General features: G+C 42.4%; 1 protein-coding gene across 3 annotated transcripts; it reads left to right on the forward strand.

Annotated features, from left to right (window-relative positions):
• The first annotated feature begins 1,146 nt into the window (after nucleotides 1-1,146).
• Nucleotides 1,147-9,502, forward strand: LOC115535627 (sodium-dependent neutral amino acid transporter B(0)AT1). 3 transcript variants are annotated; one of them, XM_030347001.1, is made up of 13 exons: nucleotides 1,147-1,166; nucleotides 1,376-1,603; nucleotides 4,272-4,412; nucleotides 4,514-4,651; nucleotides 4,876-5,057; nucleotides 5,587-5,697; nucleotides 6,305-6,417; nucleotides 6,700-6,828; nucleotides 7,151-7,307; nucleotides 8,011-8,215; nucleotides 8,369-8,528; nucleotides 8,696-8,858; nucleotides 9,036-9,502. In XM_030347001.1, exons 2-13 carry the CDS (start codon nucleotides 1,390-1,392, stop codon nucleotides 9,228-9,230), a joined length of 1,908 nt encoding a protein of 635 aa, XP_030202861.1. In that variant the 5' UTR covers nucleotides 1,147-1,166; nucleotides 1,376-1,389; the 3' UTR covers nucleotides 9,231-9,502. The 3 variants fall into 3 exon arrangements, with proteins under 3 accessions (XP_030202861.1, XP_030202860.1, XP_030202859.1); XM_030347000.1 differs by having other exon boundaries at nucleotides 1,152-1,277; XM_030346999.1 differs by lacking the exon at nucleotides 1,147-1,166 and having other exon boundaries at nucleotides 1,184-1,603.
• Nucleotides 9,503-16,311: the final 6,809 nt, after the last annotated feature.

Raw genomic sequence — 16,311 nt, forward strand, 5'->3', positions numbered from 1 at the left:
CCTAAATGGTAGGTACTTACAAGTAAAGCTCAGCCCCTTAAGTACCCTATATAGTCAATCTAAAGTATTTATTTGTTTCTGCTTCTCTCTAAAAAAAAGACTTTCTGGAAATAGCATTTACAACTTAAGTATATACGTGAAATGCAATATTGTTTAGTTAGAATGAATACATTTATATCTGTTCCAAAACAGATGGATAGTATGTTGGAAATCCTTGAAAATGGCCTTTCATGTATTCATGTTGATTGCAAGTCAGCCAATAAAGCCCTGTTTTTTGTTAATGATTACAAGAGTACCTTCAGCACATTTTATATTACCGGCAAATACGCTTTCAACGAGACCCGCTTTGCAATCCATCCCTTTTGTGTCAACATTGAAATCTTGATGTAGTACATTCTAAGAACAACACTGACAATATTGCTCTGTTTATTTGTAATACAGTGCCATATTATACCTACAGAATCCCTCCCCGTCTTCAGAAAACATCTAAAGGGCTATCGCTTTACCTTACAAACTAATTTGATTTTTTATCAGCATTTACGCTGCATTTAGAACATAAAAAAATAAATGCCTTGTCTTTGATTCCTATAGCTACTCTGAAACGTTGTTTTGCTGCACTTGCTATAACTTTTTGTTATAACAACTTTGATTATTTGGTTTATTTTATTGACAGCCACACTTGTTAGTCACTGAGAAACAATCGTCTGACAAATCAAATGTCAATATGTGAATTTAAATATAATCATTGTGTAACCCCCCCCCCTAACCCTAACTGCATCCCATGATGCATTCACCAAATACTGAATAAGGTCTCAGGGCTGGTAATAGCTGAGAAAATAAACACCAACAATATCTTGGAAGCTTAACTGACTTTTCAGTGACAGGCATGATACAAAACAAAAAACAACTTCTATCCATCCTGTATGCCTAAAGTAGGCTCATGAAGACCCCCTCTGTCATGGCCTCGGCTAGCTGTATGTTCACTCTCAGTGTTGGATACCTTTGTTCATGTCACTAAATGCATAAGCTATAATAAAAACTCTCCCTGCAAACGTGCTGACAACAGATAATGACTGAACGCCTGCGCTATGGGAACAGACAACCCTCCCGTGACAAAGGTCACAATAAATGATCTTTCAATGCACGTGGAGAGAACACCCTCCAAGGTTAAGTACACCTTTTTAAGACACCCTCTTCTTTTTTTCAGATATTCATCAGTGAGTGTGATCACACGGGCCAGTGTATCCCAAAGGAAAACAACTGGCTGAAGACGGGAGGTGAATACGAGGACCAAACAGACGCAGAAAGGAGTGTAGGACCAAACAGATGCAGAAAGGAGAGTAGGACCTTCTGAAGATTATTTTTTTTATTGTAGATTGAATCGCCGCCATGGGATTCAAGTGGCCAAAGATGAAGCTACCAAACCCTGGTCTGGACGACCGAATCCCCTCTCATCAGGAGCTGGAGAGGATGGAGAAGGAGGAGGTTGCAGGCAGGCCCAAATGGGACAACAAAGCCCAGTATCTGCTCACCTGCGTGGGCTTCTGCGTGGGACTCGGCAACGTCTGGAGGTTCCCTTATCTCTGTCAGAGCCACGGTGGAGGTAGGCTGGGCTAGACCGAATTGATGACTGCTCCCCCTCCCCACACATTCACTTTAAGCCTTTCAGGGAATCTTATAATTAATGCTTGTTCATGTATTCAGATGTTTTCATTGATATAAGATATCAATACAGCGTATTTCCTGGTCATTGTATCAGATTGATTTGGTTATCAATTTTCAATGCATCTCAATGAGATGTACTTAAAGGGATACTTCACCCATTTAGAACCGGCGTTCTATCATTATAAAATCGCGATTGTAATATAAATAAATATATAAATAAATATCAGTCTAAACCAGTCTCCCCTTGGCCCATTTTTTCTCATCTAATTTTCTCCCGAAATGACGTCAAATGACGCGTTTGACGTCATTTCGGGAGAAACCTCCCGCTAGAAGGGCAGAGGACTACAACACACTTTTGGTGACAAATTTTTCCACCAATAAGGAATGAGAGGGGGCGGGAGCTCGCGTACTGAGGGGGAATGAGGGGGACGGGAGACCGACAGGTGGGCGGGGCATCGAGCGCAATGCACTGTACTAGTTCGAGGTTTTCTTACTTTGAGCCAGAGAGACCATGAAATCACTCTTTCTGCCTTTTTTCAGGCTAGGATGAACCGATTTCAATTTTTTCTTCACATTCATAATACATTGAATTATTCCCACCGGTGAAGTATCTCTTTAACTTCGACTGGCCTTACTTGATCTGATATTCTTGGATGGCCATTATGAGTGGCTTTTGGCAGCCAACCACAGCAAACAATTAAACTCTAACTAAAGCAGCTGGTGATTTGAATCATTAGCTAAAATGCATGCGAGAGCTGAGAGGTTCCTTGCTAATCATTTACATTGTGTTGCTAAAAAAGAGTTGGTATAGCTTGACCCTGTCATTATATTGATGTTTAAAGTCTTTCCTGAGGATAAATACTATGCAACTAAAGCAAAAATAACACTATAGTTGCCAGTTATATTTAGAATAAATGTACACATTTTGGACCCTTAATCTCGATGATTAATTTTCTCACAATAAAAATATATAATATACTATTTATGTCAACATCCATGCCCTAAGGCCTACATGAAATATGCCCCAAAATATGTTTAATGCATTTTCCATTGTCTTATCCACCTTTTATAGGTTTACTTAAATGTCCAACTTGGTTTGAAGAGCCCAAACAAAACAGACACGTATAGTTATAGTACAAATCAAGTACAACTCTGGTGAAAAGTTGAAAAATAAGTCTACACGACTTGACCAGGGGCGGTTCTAGATCAATGTTCATGTGGGGGCCAGACTGGGGCCCGCTGTTTTGTTGGAGGGGCACATTGAACCCGGGACGCAAAATATTTAGTTTAGTACTAAGTAATTCAAAAACACAATGTACAAGAATTGGCTTTTTCCCGTTACAGCAGTTATATCTGTAGCATAGTATTAAGTGTTTCCTTCAGTTACAGCAATTGTCAATATTATACATTTGAAATGTTTCATTGGTGAAAGTAATTGTCAATTTCACAACATTTTGAGTTTCCTTCACTGACATCAAACCCCTCAGTATCATGCATCACCACCAGCCAAAGATTCAGTATGATATATCATAAATCTAAAGTTCCGCCTTGTGCAACAGTAGCCGCGTTTACATGGCACATCTGATCCACATAGATTTCTATGCGGCATAGATCTGTTCCTAAAATGTGTTCCGAATGTACTGTATACATGGCAGTAACAAAAGTGTCCGTTATGTCTCTCGCGCACACCTGACACATCTCTGGACCGGCGGCGACATAATGGATGTCTTATCACTATCGGGGATTTTAAATTTGATTTTAATGAAAGCACAGCAGGAGAGAGCTTTTCTCTGCCTGCTCCTTCAATTAAGAAGGAGGACGACAGCGCAGCAACGTCAATTTCTCGTCAGATCTTTATATTTACCCTAAGCTCCGCCGCAAACAAGAGGAATTTGGATGCGAGTCCGCAGCCAAGACTGGAGAGTGGTCTTACGGGAATTTAGTGACCAGTAATCCTCGAAGGTCCAATTGCGAACTACTGCAGCTGCCATCTCTCTAAGTTAAGAAGTATTTTAACGTTCAGCCTGCAAAAGTACTAGTAGTAGGCAGCCTACTCATTCACAGTTATCTCGGACGAGCGCGGACACTACGATACGCGAACACGTCATTAATGAACACCCATGTGTCCCGTCGCTTAGCAACCGGACACGCTTACCGGACTACTTTTACGGAGTGATAACAAAGACGTGAATCAGGCAATAAATCCACTTCCCTTGACAGCGGTGAAGTTCGGTGTGCTTAAAAGTACCGACGGAGCTCAGTGGACCAATTGCGAACTACTGCGGCTGCGACTTGAACCCCAATCTATGCGGAATAAGTGTATACATGGCGATTTAAAACGGACTACACCACCTCTTCTATTCGGCATAGAATCTATGCCGAACAGATAATTGTATTCCGAATGAGGCGTATACATGACCATTTTCTATGCCGCATAGAAATCTATGCGGCATAGATGTGTCCATGTAAACGCGGCTAGTGCCACACCATGGCAAGCAATTGACCCCCCGACCAGTGGAGGTACGAGTTCAGTTTTACGGGGGCACTGGATCCTACTGACCCCCCCTAGAACCGCCCCTGAACTTGACTCTACGTGGTGCTTACAGGAGCCTTCATGATCCCCTTCCTCATCCTCTTGGTTCTGGAGGGGATCCCACTGCTACACCTGGAGATGGCTATCGGCCAGCGCATGCGGATGGGCAGTGTTGGGGTCTGGAGGTCCATCAACCCTTACCTCACCGGCATCGGTGGGTAGAACAACACAACAACAGAGGTCAAAAAAACCCAGAGAAGATCAACGACATTGGTTATAACCAGCCCTTTTGCGTTTGTTTCTGTGGCGTATCAGGTATCGCATCAGGGCTGACGTCGTTCCTGGTGGGCATGTACTACAACACCATCATGGCCTGGATCATGTGGTACCTCTTCAACTCCTTCCAGGACCCCCTGCCGTGGAGTCAGTGCCCCCTCACTGCCAACGGAACAAGTAGGTGCTCCTCTATGATGACGGTCAACAAGAAGTCTGTACAGGGCAGCAGCATGATCATCGCTCAAAGCCACATCCACTCGTACCGCACTCGTGTCCCTCATTTCAATGTATAAAAAGATAAAAGGTAACATTGTGGTATAACATCCTTCTATTTTAAAACACAGATAATCAAACTTCCAGATGAAGCTCTAACCCTCTGGCTCCCTCCTTATCTGATGCAGGCGTGGTGTCAGAGTGCGCCCGCAGCAGCACGGTGGACTACTTCTGGTACCGGGAGACTCTGAACACCTCCAAGGCCATCGAGGATTCCGGAGGTCTGCAGTGGTGGATGGTTCTGTCACTGGTGGCTGCCTGGACCCTACTCTACGTCTGCTGCATCCGGGGCATTGAGACCAGTGGCAAGGTGAGTGTTAAATAGCACCTTTGGACATTACATAAGGCTGTCCTCACTCGCTCTATGGCTGAGATAAGATGATATAAAGTGTCACTTTATCACGCAGACTGGAAATTCCTCCAGGAAATTATAGCATTAAAACTGCCAGGGTAAGGAGTTCCATTTCAACTGGGAAACAATCCCAGAATACTCAGAATGGTCAGATAGGTCGAAAAACATATTTTTCGACTAATCAGATCTTTCGAAAAACGTTTATTTTTGCCAAATCATATTTGCCGAATTTCTTTTATTTTTCAACCATCAGATTCCTCAAAAAAAAAAAAAAGTTTTTCGATTAATCAGATCATTTGGAAAAATATACGATTTTTAACCAAATCGGATTGCTAAAAAACATTTTTGCCACTCTTTGACACCTATTCAAAAATACTTTAGGCCTCCGTTTGCACTACAGCACCCTCCGCATTTTCTAGTTTTTAACATTTCGTTGCTAAACCCTTGTTTAATTTTTGTGTGTACAAAATTATTTTCTTATTCACAGGCCGTCTATATCACCTCCACTCTGCCGTACGTGGTGCTTACCATCTTCCTCATTAGAGGACTGACTCTCAAAGGCTCGGTGGATGGGATCAAGTTCCTCTTTACCCCTGATGTAAGCACCGCTTTCTAAACACAAATCACAAGGGTTTTTGAGATCAGGGCTCAGATCCCATAGTTAAACTATGCTTTAGCAGAACAACTGGGGTGAGATGGCACAGAGCATGGGCCTAAGTTACACCTTGTTTCTCATTTGTTACAGAGATATTCCACCAAAGATTACCTCATTTTCGCATGTGGATGATGCTTTTAGAAGGGGCTTTAAGAAGTATATTTCAACAGCGATGGTATAAAAAACTGTTTAACAACTGTTTAGACTTAAACAGTGTTGATTTTAAACCTTGTTAGTTAAGTGCTGATGAGATAATACTTGCTGTTGATAACCAATTAAGATCTTACAGATACCCTGCTCCTGCAACATGATTGGTTGAGACAATATGAAGCAAAGGAGTGAAGCGCTCTGTTCGATAAGATTTGAGCTTGTCTGCTATCAGACTTTTGAGAATGTATCTAAAGTTTGATTTGTTAGAATGCCCAAGACTTAAACTGTCTGAAACTCTGAATTCAGCACAGTACCTGCTGTGACATAAAGTCAGAGATGGTTATCTGACCGTCATTCAGAGAGGAATATTACATACTTTTATACGACAACTCTCTATAAGGTGAACGAGCTGATGAACCCCACTACATGGTTGGATGCAGGTGCCCAGGTCTTTTACTCTTTCTCCCTGGCCTTCGGAGGCCTCATCTCCTTCTCAAGCTACAACTCTGTGCAGTAAGTACACAGAATACCACTCCCTTCCACTAAGTCCTTACAGCAAACTGCAACTCCCATTCAGTAATTTACAATATCTTACTAAAACATTGTGGTACATCAAACTACCACTCCCATTCACTAAGTTCCAAAATTAAACAACAACTCCCATGCAGTTAATAATTACCACATAAACTACAGCTCCCATTCTGCTAATCACCACATTATACAACCAGAGGAGAAGCCTGTCTGGTAATCGCTCCCCTAACAAGCGTTGTTTCATATGTTTATCCCTGCCGATAGTAACAATTGTGAACAGGATGCCGTTATCATCTCCATTATCAACGGCTGCACCTCTGTGTTCTCTGCGACGGTCATCTACTCCATCATTGGCTTCAGAGCCACAGAGAGGTTTGACGACTGTATGGACCGGTGAGTTGAAAGCACACTGCGTTCAGACATGGAGCAAAATATTTGATGATGTCCACCAGCTTAGGAATTGTTGTAAATGTAGTACATTTATTTAGTGTTGTTTTTAAAATTGTACATTCATATTTTAGAATGTGTGGTTTTGCAGGCTATTGAAAGGTCTTCCCCTGCATGATATTTATCCCCCAATCATATCATATTTGTTTTGTGTGTTTTATTTGTTTCTATTTGTTATGATGTCTAATTATTATTGTCAATGCAATTTCCCCCGGTGATCAATACAATTACTACCGATCTGACCAGCATGGCCTGTTCTGTATTTTAGCAACATCTTGGAGCTGACAAATGCCTTCAATTACCCTGAGAACTCTATCACTGACACCAACTACAAAGAAGTGCTGGACCACTTAAACATCACCAATCCCAGCATCATTCAAGGCCTGCCTCTTCAAATCTGTGACTTGCAAAGATTACTTAGCGAGGTCAGTAAAATACAATACAGAACAAACATTCAACGTCAATATAGTTAGGAGAAGGGCAGGATTCTATTTTATTTATATTCTTACATCTGTATGAAAAAAAAAACGTTCTTTTTTTTCCTGTTTAAATGTGATTGAAGCTAGGGTAGGTCATTTTGGAAAAACAGCCAGAGTAAGCTTGATTTTAAAAGTAACGAACCCTAAAACATCCCATCCCTCCCTTCAGGCATCACTCCAAAGCCACTCCCTCAAAACCCTTGACTAGCTCGCTAGCTTTAGCCTAGCAGTGTGGAAGACTAATGTAATGTGCAATGAGTGAACGGACAGAATGCGCACATGTAGCCAGGTAAATTGCCTACCCAAGCTTTAAAATAAGTTGCAGTGTTGCATAATCTGTCCTAAAAATAGATAACTCTTTATTTAATCATAGCACTGCGCTGAACCTTAGCTTTAGGACAACGATTGAAATGTGCTGCAATTGAAGTTAATATCTTTCATGACAAAGACAAAAGATTATATCATCCTTCTCTAGTCTACTATTGATTGGGTTGACCTTGGGTTGACCTTGGAATCCAATTCAAGCATTTATAAACAATCTAGGTCACACTAATAAACAATGATCACCACACAGTAGCAAAGGATAGCCTGAACTAACAGACATGATGGTAAATTACTTGATGCAGTTTGTGCTGTGTTCACTCTCCAGGGGGTCGAAGGAACCGGATTGGCCTTCATCGTGTTCACCGAGGCCATCATAAAGATGCCCTTTTCCCCCCTGTGGGCGGTGCTCTTCTTCGTCATGCTCTTTTGCCTGGGGCTCTCCACCATGTTTGGAAACATCGAAGGGGTCGTGGTGCCACTGCAGGACCTGAACATCCTGCCCAAGAAATGGCCCAAAGAAATTTTAACAGGTGTTACTCATGTCTAGGGAGGACACTAGCTGTCAGTTACGAGCAATTAACTCTCGACGACAGAGAACTCTAGAAACCTTTTTCAAAAAAAAGGGAAAGTGTTGACTTCCCATCATGTTATGTTGTTGTTGCCATTTGTTTTTTTCCTCTCAGGTATAACGTGTTTTGTGTCCTTTGGAATTGGACTCATATTTGCAATGCGCTCTGGGAGCTACTGGCTGGCTCTTTTCGACAGTTTTGCGGGATCCATCCCCCTCCTGGTCATTGCCTTCTGCGAGATGTTTTCCGTCATGTATATCTATGGTATAGACAGGTAGGAGTCAAATATCCAGCTGTGTTGTAAAAAAACATTAATGATATTTGTTTTGTGTTTTACAAGCTAAAGACTGCATGTGTCAAAGCTGTCTCCAACAAGAAAGGTGTGCCACATTGATCTGATATCTCTTCCTCTCTCCTCCTCCAACGCCCCTCTACCCTCAGGTTTAACGACGACATGGAGTTTATGATCGGCCACAAGCCAAACCTGTTCTGGCAGATCACGTGGCGCTATATCAGCCCACTGATCATGGCCTTCATCTTTGTCTTTTACTTAGTGACGCAAGTGACCAAAAACCTCACCTACCTGGTGTGGGACGAAGCTGCGGTCAGTATTCTCTAATACCTGAATTTCTCTTTTTTTGAGGTTAACTTATTTATGGGACTTTATTGAGGTATACAATGATGCATAGCTAACGTTATCTTGCCTTCACTTAGGATGATGTTTTCATACCCCTGTGGCATATAGATTTTTCTACTTCCTGACTTTCATTTGTATCCACAGCCGGACTTCCCGACACTGGCTGCACGTCAGTATCCTGACTGGATATATAGCATAATCTTCATCTTGGCTGGAGTACCCTGTTTAGTTATCCCAGTGTTCGCCATCTGCAAACTCATTAGGAACAAGTGCTGCAAGGGGAAGGATCAGGACTCAGTTCCAACAATATCGGGCAAAATGCAAATGAGTGAGAAATGAGGACAATTTAGAATCCAAACTATTCCTTGGGATTCTTTTATGCATGGATCGATAGGCCATGGACTGTTTTTATTATTGTTCATCTTTTATGTATATATTATTATTTAATATGTTAATCGAAAGAAAACATGAATGACTATCATTAGATATTATTTTCCTATGGTAATCCAATGTTAAACGTTTTAAATGTTAAATCCTATTTAATATTCACCAAACAGCATTCAGCGGTCGTCATGTATATGTGCTATAAGAAGCTTATGACAAAGTCAGTATTGTAACATAAAAAATTGAAATTATTACCAATATTTGTAATGCAACTTTTCTGTATCTTTCAGAATATCCCGAAATAAAAGCACACATATATTGTTAACTCTTACAAAATAAATGAAATCTGTCTATTTTGTTGTATGCAATTTTTTGCATTGTTACATTAATAATTAGTCTAATCATAAAATACAAATTATTCTGGAATGAGTACGATGAATTGTGACCGTTTGTAGCCAATGGGATATAACTTAAAACTCGCTTGAAGAAAGCTTAAAATATAAAACCTTAGCCAATAAAAAACGTGGCTTGTCTGCAGCTGCAACGCTAGCTTCTGGAAGCTTCCTGGTAAAAAACAAAATAAGACCAAGAAATAAAACAACAGGTACATTTCAAAAGTTGTGGTCCTGATGGATCATTGAGATGCTCTGTGGTCAATGGTCGACTGTTCACTATAGCCATTACTTCATATAGGAAGGTTCTCAGTGAGAAACTGTCTAGTCTTTTTGCAGACTGGTCTAGGATGGATGCAAGGACACTTCGGACCGTTCTTACCTGCCTCTCCCAGACACCACCCATGTGACTGGAAGCAGGTGGGTTCATGACAAAGCTAAATCGCAGTTCTTTCACATGTTCTTGCTCGATTTCTTTCATAAGTTCCTTGAATTCATTCCGTGCACCCACGAAATTTGTGCCTTGGTTACTTTGAAGCTGACTTACATTGCCTCTTAAAGCAATAAAGCAACGCAGCGTGTTGAGGAAGGCATCAGAGGTAAGGTCATCCACAGTGTTCGGAACGTTACTTTTAAAAAGTAATTAGTTATAGTTACTCACTACTTGTTCCAAAAAGTAACTGAGTTAGTAACCAAATTACTCTATAATTAAAGTTACTAGTTACCAGGGAAAGTAACTATTTACGTTACTTTAAAAAAAGAAAGTTGCTATATGTCAAAGAATTTGTGGGGCCCCTCTGTTCTCCCTCTATACCAGATCTCTTGGCTTTTCCTATCACTGCTACGCTGATGACACTTTCTCTCTTTCCCCTCATCTGACAAAGCCCTGATTGCAACACGCATATCTGAATGTCTGGCAGATGTCAGCACTTGGACAACTGCCCATCACCTGAGGCTTAACCTCAACAAGACTGAGCTCCTCCTAATGCCAGGGAAAGATTGCCCACACGTTGACTTACTAGTCACTGTTGAGAACATCACTGTATCTCCTTCTCCAACTGCCAGAAACCTCGGTGTGGTACTGGACAATCAGTTATGCTGCACCGCAAACATCACAGCGGTGGCCCGAACCTGCAGATTTGCACTTTACAACATCCGCAGGATCCGGCCGTTCCTCACAAGGGAAGCAGCTCAGCTTCTAGTCCAATCACTGGTCATCTCGACTACTGCAACTCGCTCCTGGCTGAACTCCCTGCCGAATGCAGCAGCACGCCTCGTGTTCAACCTACCTAAGTTCTCCCATGTGACCCCCCTCTTCCGGGACATCCACTGGCTCCCTGTATTAGCTAGCATCAGATTCAAGATGATGGTACTGGCATACAAGGCAGTCAATGGAACTGCCCCTGCCTACATCCAAGCGTTGGTCAAGCCACACACCCAAGCTCGATCCCTCCGCTAAACTACCTCAGCTGGACGTCTGGTACCGTACCTCCATCACTAAGAGCAAGCAAAGGTCGATCAGCAAAGTCACAACTTTTCTCTGTTTTGGGACCTCAGTGGTGGAACGAGCTCCCTGCAGATGTCAGGATCGCAGAGTCGCTCACCAGCTTCCGCAAAACTCAAAACTCACCTGTTCAGAGTTCACCTCGACTCTGCATAGCCATCCAGCCCCTTCCGGCCAGCATTGTATGTTGTACGTCCTGGCACTTAATGTAATAATGGATTGAATTTATATAGCGCTTTTCTAGACACTCAAAGACGCTTTACAGTGAAAGGGGGACCTCACTAACCACCACCAGTGTGTAGCACCCACTTGGTGGATGCACGGCAGCCAATCTGTGCCAGAACACTCACCACACACCAGCTTGAGGTGGAGAGTGAGGGAATTAATGAGTCAGCCAACTATACATGACGATGATTAGGGGGCCAGATTGATGTAGGCACTTATTTTATGCACTTATTTATAGTACTTCATTGTGTAGCCTCTACAGTAGCTGCTATCACTGCTATACACGGGGAATGGGTTAGCCTAGCGATTGTTAGTACTTGCACTTGGTTCTATGAAAATGTTTACTGTACTGACAGCGATGTATTGTTTCAACTTCTTATGACAAATATACTTGCATTGGATAAAGGCGTCTGCTAAATGCCCTAAATGTAAATGTAAATGTAATTCAGATTTTTCTGAGAAGTTTTCACTTGGCCTTAATGTGTTAAATGGTTGAACTGATCATTCAAGGCCCTGATATACTTCCAACTTAATTTTTATTTGCTCGGTTGCAAATGCTTCGGAACATTTGCACAATACTACAGAAAATGCCAACTTTTCATTGAATTTCTCCGGACTCGCCACTTTTGCTGCTTCATCGAATCTGTTTGGTGTGTGCGTGTGCATGTGCGTGTGTGTGTGGTGCGCATGTCCTGGCTTGTGTGTAAAAACACTGGCTCCGATTGGCTACGATGAAACATGACTCTGCCTTAGCCAATCTTAATCGCTTATCTCGTTGTTAACCCACCCGGTCTCCTCACTAGCAGTTTGTGTTTGGAGCCAGGGGTGTGTTCGGATTACGCACTTTATTCAATCAATTCATAGTAGCGCACCGCATTTAACATACAGTAACGGTAACGACGTTGTAATGACGGAAACAGTAATTAGTTAGATTACCCCGTTATTTAAAAAGTAACGGCGTTACCTAACGCCATTCTTTTGAACTGCGTTAATACAAACACTGGTCATCCAACATCTCGATGTGGATAGCTCTTGAGCACATGCATGTATAGGAGCCCATATCTCTTGAGCTCATCCTTCCATCCTTGACATAAACAGTCCATTCCACTGTATGTAAATTGAGAGGTGGCTTCCATCCTCTCTAGTGGAAGGTCGGCCATTTTTTGTTCTTGAGTACACTTTCTTAACTTCCTGCACCTAACGCATCTGAAGATAAAAGATGACACTTCACTGCTACAACCAAGAATCCAAATTCATTTGGAGCGTAGTTCATTGATGGTCATTCCACAACCTTGATGTAGCACCTTCTCGTGGAAGTGCTTAATTAATAGGCGAGACACATGATTGAGCCTTGTGGAAGGCTAGCCTGGTGTTTCACGTGGGGATGGAGTGCTGCTTCTGTCAATCTCCCTCCCACCCTCAGGATATCATGGCTATCAATGAACGGACTTAACTTGTGCAGCTTAGTTGAATTATACTCAGGCAGCTCTATGCTTTGCTTCAGAGATTTTATTTCTTCACTGAACGCTTCCTCTTGAACTGCATGGATTATGAATTGTTCAGCTTCCTGTCTTTCTTTGAGTGTAGTAACTTTATCAGATACTGTCTTTAGACCCTTTATCTCCTTTGCATACCACTTAAGTCTTGCTATGGCTCTTACCGCTGTCCTTAAGTCTGAAAACTTTTGTAAACGATCTGACAGTGACCTATGCTCCTGTGCTTCAGTAGTGTGAACCTGGATGCTCCTTTGAGTTCCGCGTCCTCGTCATCAAGCTCTCCCACCTTAATTTCTTCTTCCTGAGGTTGTTCTCTTTGCCAAAGGAAACTCGGCCCTGTAAACCAGTTGGACTCTATACTTCCTTTACGGTGAGCCCACGAGAGGCATGGTCAGCTGGGTTCTCCTTTGAAGCAACATAATGCCACTGACTTGGCTCTGTGCTGAATGTAATCCGCTGAACACGGTTGGCTACAAATACGGAACCGCCTTGCATCATTATTAATGTAACCAACAACAACCTTTGAATCAGTCCAAAAGGATTCACATAGGCCTTCCAGTTCTAGTTCACACTAAAGCATATCACTTGTTTTTGTGGTGACTACAGCAGCTGAGAGTTCCAGACTTGGGATTGTTGTCACCTTTGTTGGTGCAACTCTTGCTTTCCCCATAACAGGAGCACAATGTTCTTCTCCAGACTTGTTAACAGCTCTGAGGTACGAACATGTTCCGTAGCCAGACACACTAGCGTCGCTAAAATTGTGTAATTCATACTGCTGAACTTCCTTGATAGTCAAGGGTATATAGCATCGTGGTATCTCAACTGAAGACAGATTGTGAAGATCTTGTAACCAAGCTTCCCAACGCAGCTTGAGGTCATCAGGAGGTGGTTCATCCAAGTCCATCTTCTCCGGACTCATCCTTTGCAGGATCTGCTTCCCAATCAAAATGAAGGGTGCAACAAATCCAAGAGGATCAAAAATTGAGGCCACTGTTGACAATACTCCTCTTCTGATAAAGGGATATTCCTTTACCTCGACTCTGAACTGGAACTTATCTGAGCTAAGGCACCACTGGAATCCAAGAGCCCTTTCTATCTTGGGTTCTCCAAAGGGCCAAGTCCAGGTCGGTAGCACCCTCTATGCATTCTTTCTTTGGGATCATGGCAAGCACCTCCTTGCTATTGGTAAGGAATTTGTGTAAGCTGAGCATACCAGTGCAGCAGAGATCCCTAGCTTCTTTGACTAGCTGGGTGGCTTCTGCTTCATTGTCCACACTGGCCAGTCCATCGTAAATGTAAAAATTGCGTTGGATAAACCTCAAGTTGGTTCGTTAAATTTGCCTGCTCCTTGTGCAGCGAGATGCTTAAGCCCGAAGTTTGCACATCCTGACGATGAGGCAGCACCAAATAAGAGAACCATCATGCGATACACTGATGGGGAAGCTTCCAGATTACCTCCTTCCCACCACAAGAATCTGAGGTAGTCTTGGTCCCTTGGTGCAAAATTAAACTGATGGAACACACGCTCTACATCACACATGTTGGCTACTTGCCCCTTACGGAAACGACACAAGACCCCTATGAGGGCATTGGTATGGTAAGGTATGGCCCAGTGAGTAGATGTTCGTAGTGTCCATTAGGCTTCTGCTTGATGCCCTCTTTAATCTTTGTCAAAAACTTGATGGGCCCTATCTTGCATCCGGCGCAATTGTCTTAATCACTGGCGCATTTGTCGTTGCTAGTTTGCAACTGGCGCAGAGCGTTCTTTTCCCTCCTGCGCCACGGGTCGGTAAATAAGGGAATGAACTTGTGGCGAAAGGAGGAGGCATGTTCTGGTGCAAATGTTCCCTGGTGCTATTTTGCAGTTTCAGAAACCACTTGCGCCACAAACCAGTAAATACCTGGTTTAAAGTCAGTGGCGCGTTGTTCAAATGCTATTTTAAGGGCGCATGCACAATTTTGCTTGTGCACCTCGTGCATACACTTTGCTCATCTAATCTACCTAGCCACACATTCTTGGTAAATTATTTAGGAAAGAACAGCTGATACAGCGGTAATAAGTTGTACTTTCAAATCAATGCATCTGCAAACACGTACAGCAAACACATATTTTCTTGACACAGACATCGTGTACATGCCCATAACTTTTAGGATTGATGAGTATTTGATCGTGAGAAAACATTGTTTCACAGCGAATGAGAAAAAGAATGAACGAAGTGTGTGTATGTGTAAAATAATTAATAAATGCGGGCGCACATGTGTGCGTCCATCTGTTTAAACACATGCAAACTAAACAAGTAATGCATAATAAAGTCCATGGCAATGTATATTAACGGGGGGGGGGCAAATGCATATTAGGAACACAAGTCGATAACGATAATGCATACAATACTGATAAGAAACTATGTTTATAATGTATTGCGCGTATCATTAAATAGAACCACAGTTACCGCATATCATATGTGTGTTAAGTTTTCTTTGCCAAAATTTATTTGAGGACTCAGTATTTCTGAAGTTGTGGAAGAAAACCTTATTCCATGTGTGAATTACGCCATATTATTTGGCCATAAACTGAGCCATTTGAAGTTTGAAATTCATGTGCATCTGTCTCATCGGAGACTGCAGACACGCTGTCAAAATATCAACTCGTCAGATTCAAATGCGCTCATGGCTCTTAAAGGGGATGGGAGCTGGCACTCTCATTGGTTTATTGCACGTTACACCCAAACCACACCTACAGGTAATTAGGCTACATCAGACCAGCTCTTTTTAGATTTGCGTCGGGCGCAAGAGTAATTTTTGCGCCGGTAAAATAGCGACATCGCCATAGAACCGCCCATCAAGCTACTTGCGCTTGGCGCTTCTCACTTGCTTTTCAGACCGTTAAAATAGGGCCCGATGTCTTCTTGTGACATTGAAACTTCCTCACTGGTCCTCTCAGTGAAATTTGACTCGGAGGCTTTGATTATGTCTGCTGGAGTCATAATTTTTTTAACTTGGGTCCTGCAAACAAAATGGACTTCAGATTTGAGTTCAACTGAAGACTTGATTGCTGGTATGACTTGCTTTGTGATTATACAGTGACTCATGCCTATTTCATCATCATGTCAAGGCCAGCATTGCTGAAGCCAATGATGCTCCAACCCAACGCAGACTTCAGTGCGTATGGCTGGTCCACACTGCACTAATGACGTCTCTGGGAAGAAGGGCTTGGGGGCAGTTATAGACTATCAACAATCCTACTTCATAGTCAAGCTCTGGAGACATTTCGTGCTCTAGATATTCTAAGTCAGGCCATAACGTTGCAGTTGTACTTGTGGGTATATGAGATCTATTTGCTGGTACTGGTGCGGGGAGTTTGATTATATTTTCAGAGTTAGGGCTGGATACGACCTTTGTGATTGATGTTATCGTTGACA

This window comes from Gadus morhua, chromosome 22 (assembly GCF_902167405.1).
Source record: "Gadus morhua chromosome 22, gadMor3.0, whole genome shotgun sequence".
NCBI classification, from domain to species: Eukaryota; Metazoa; Chordata; class Actinopteri; order Gadiformes; family Gadidae; genus Gadus; species Gadus morhua.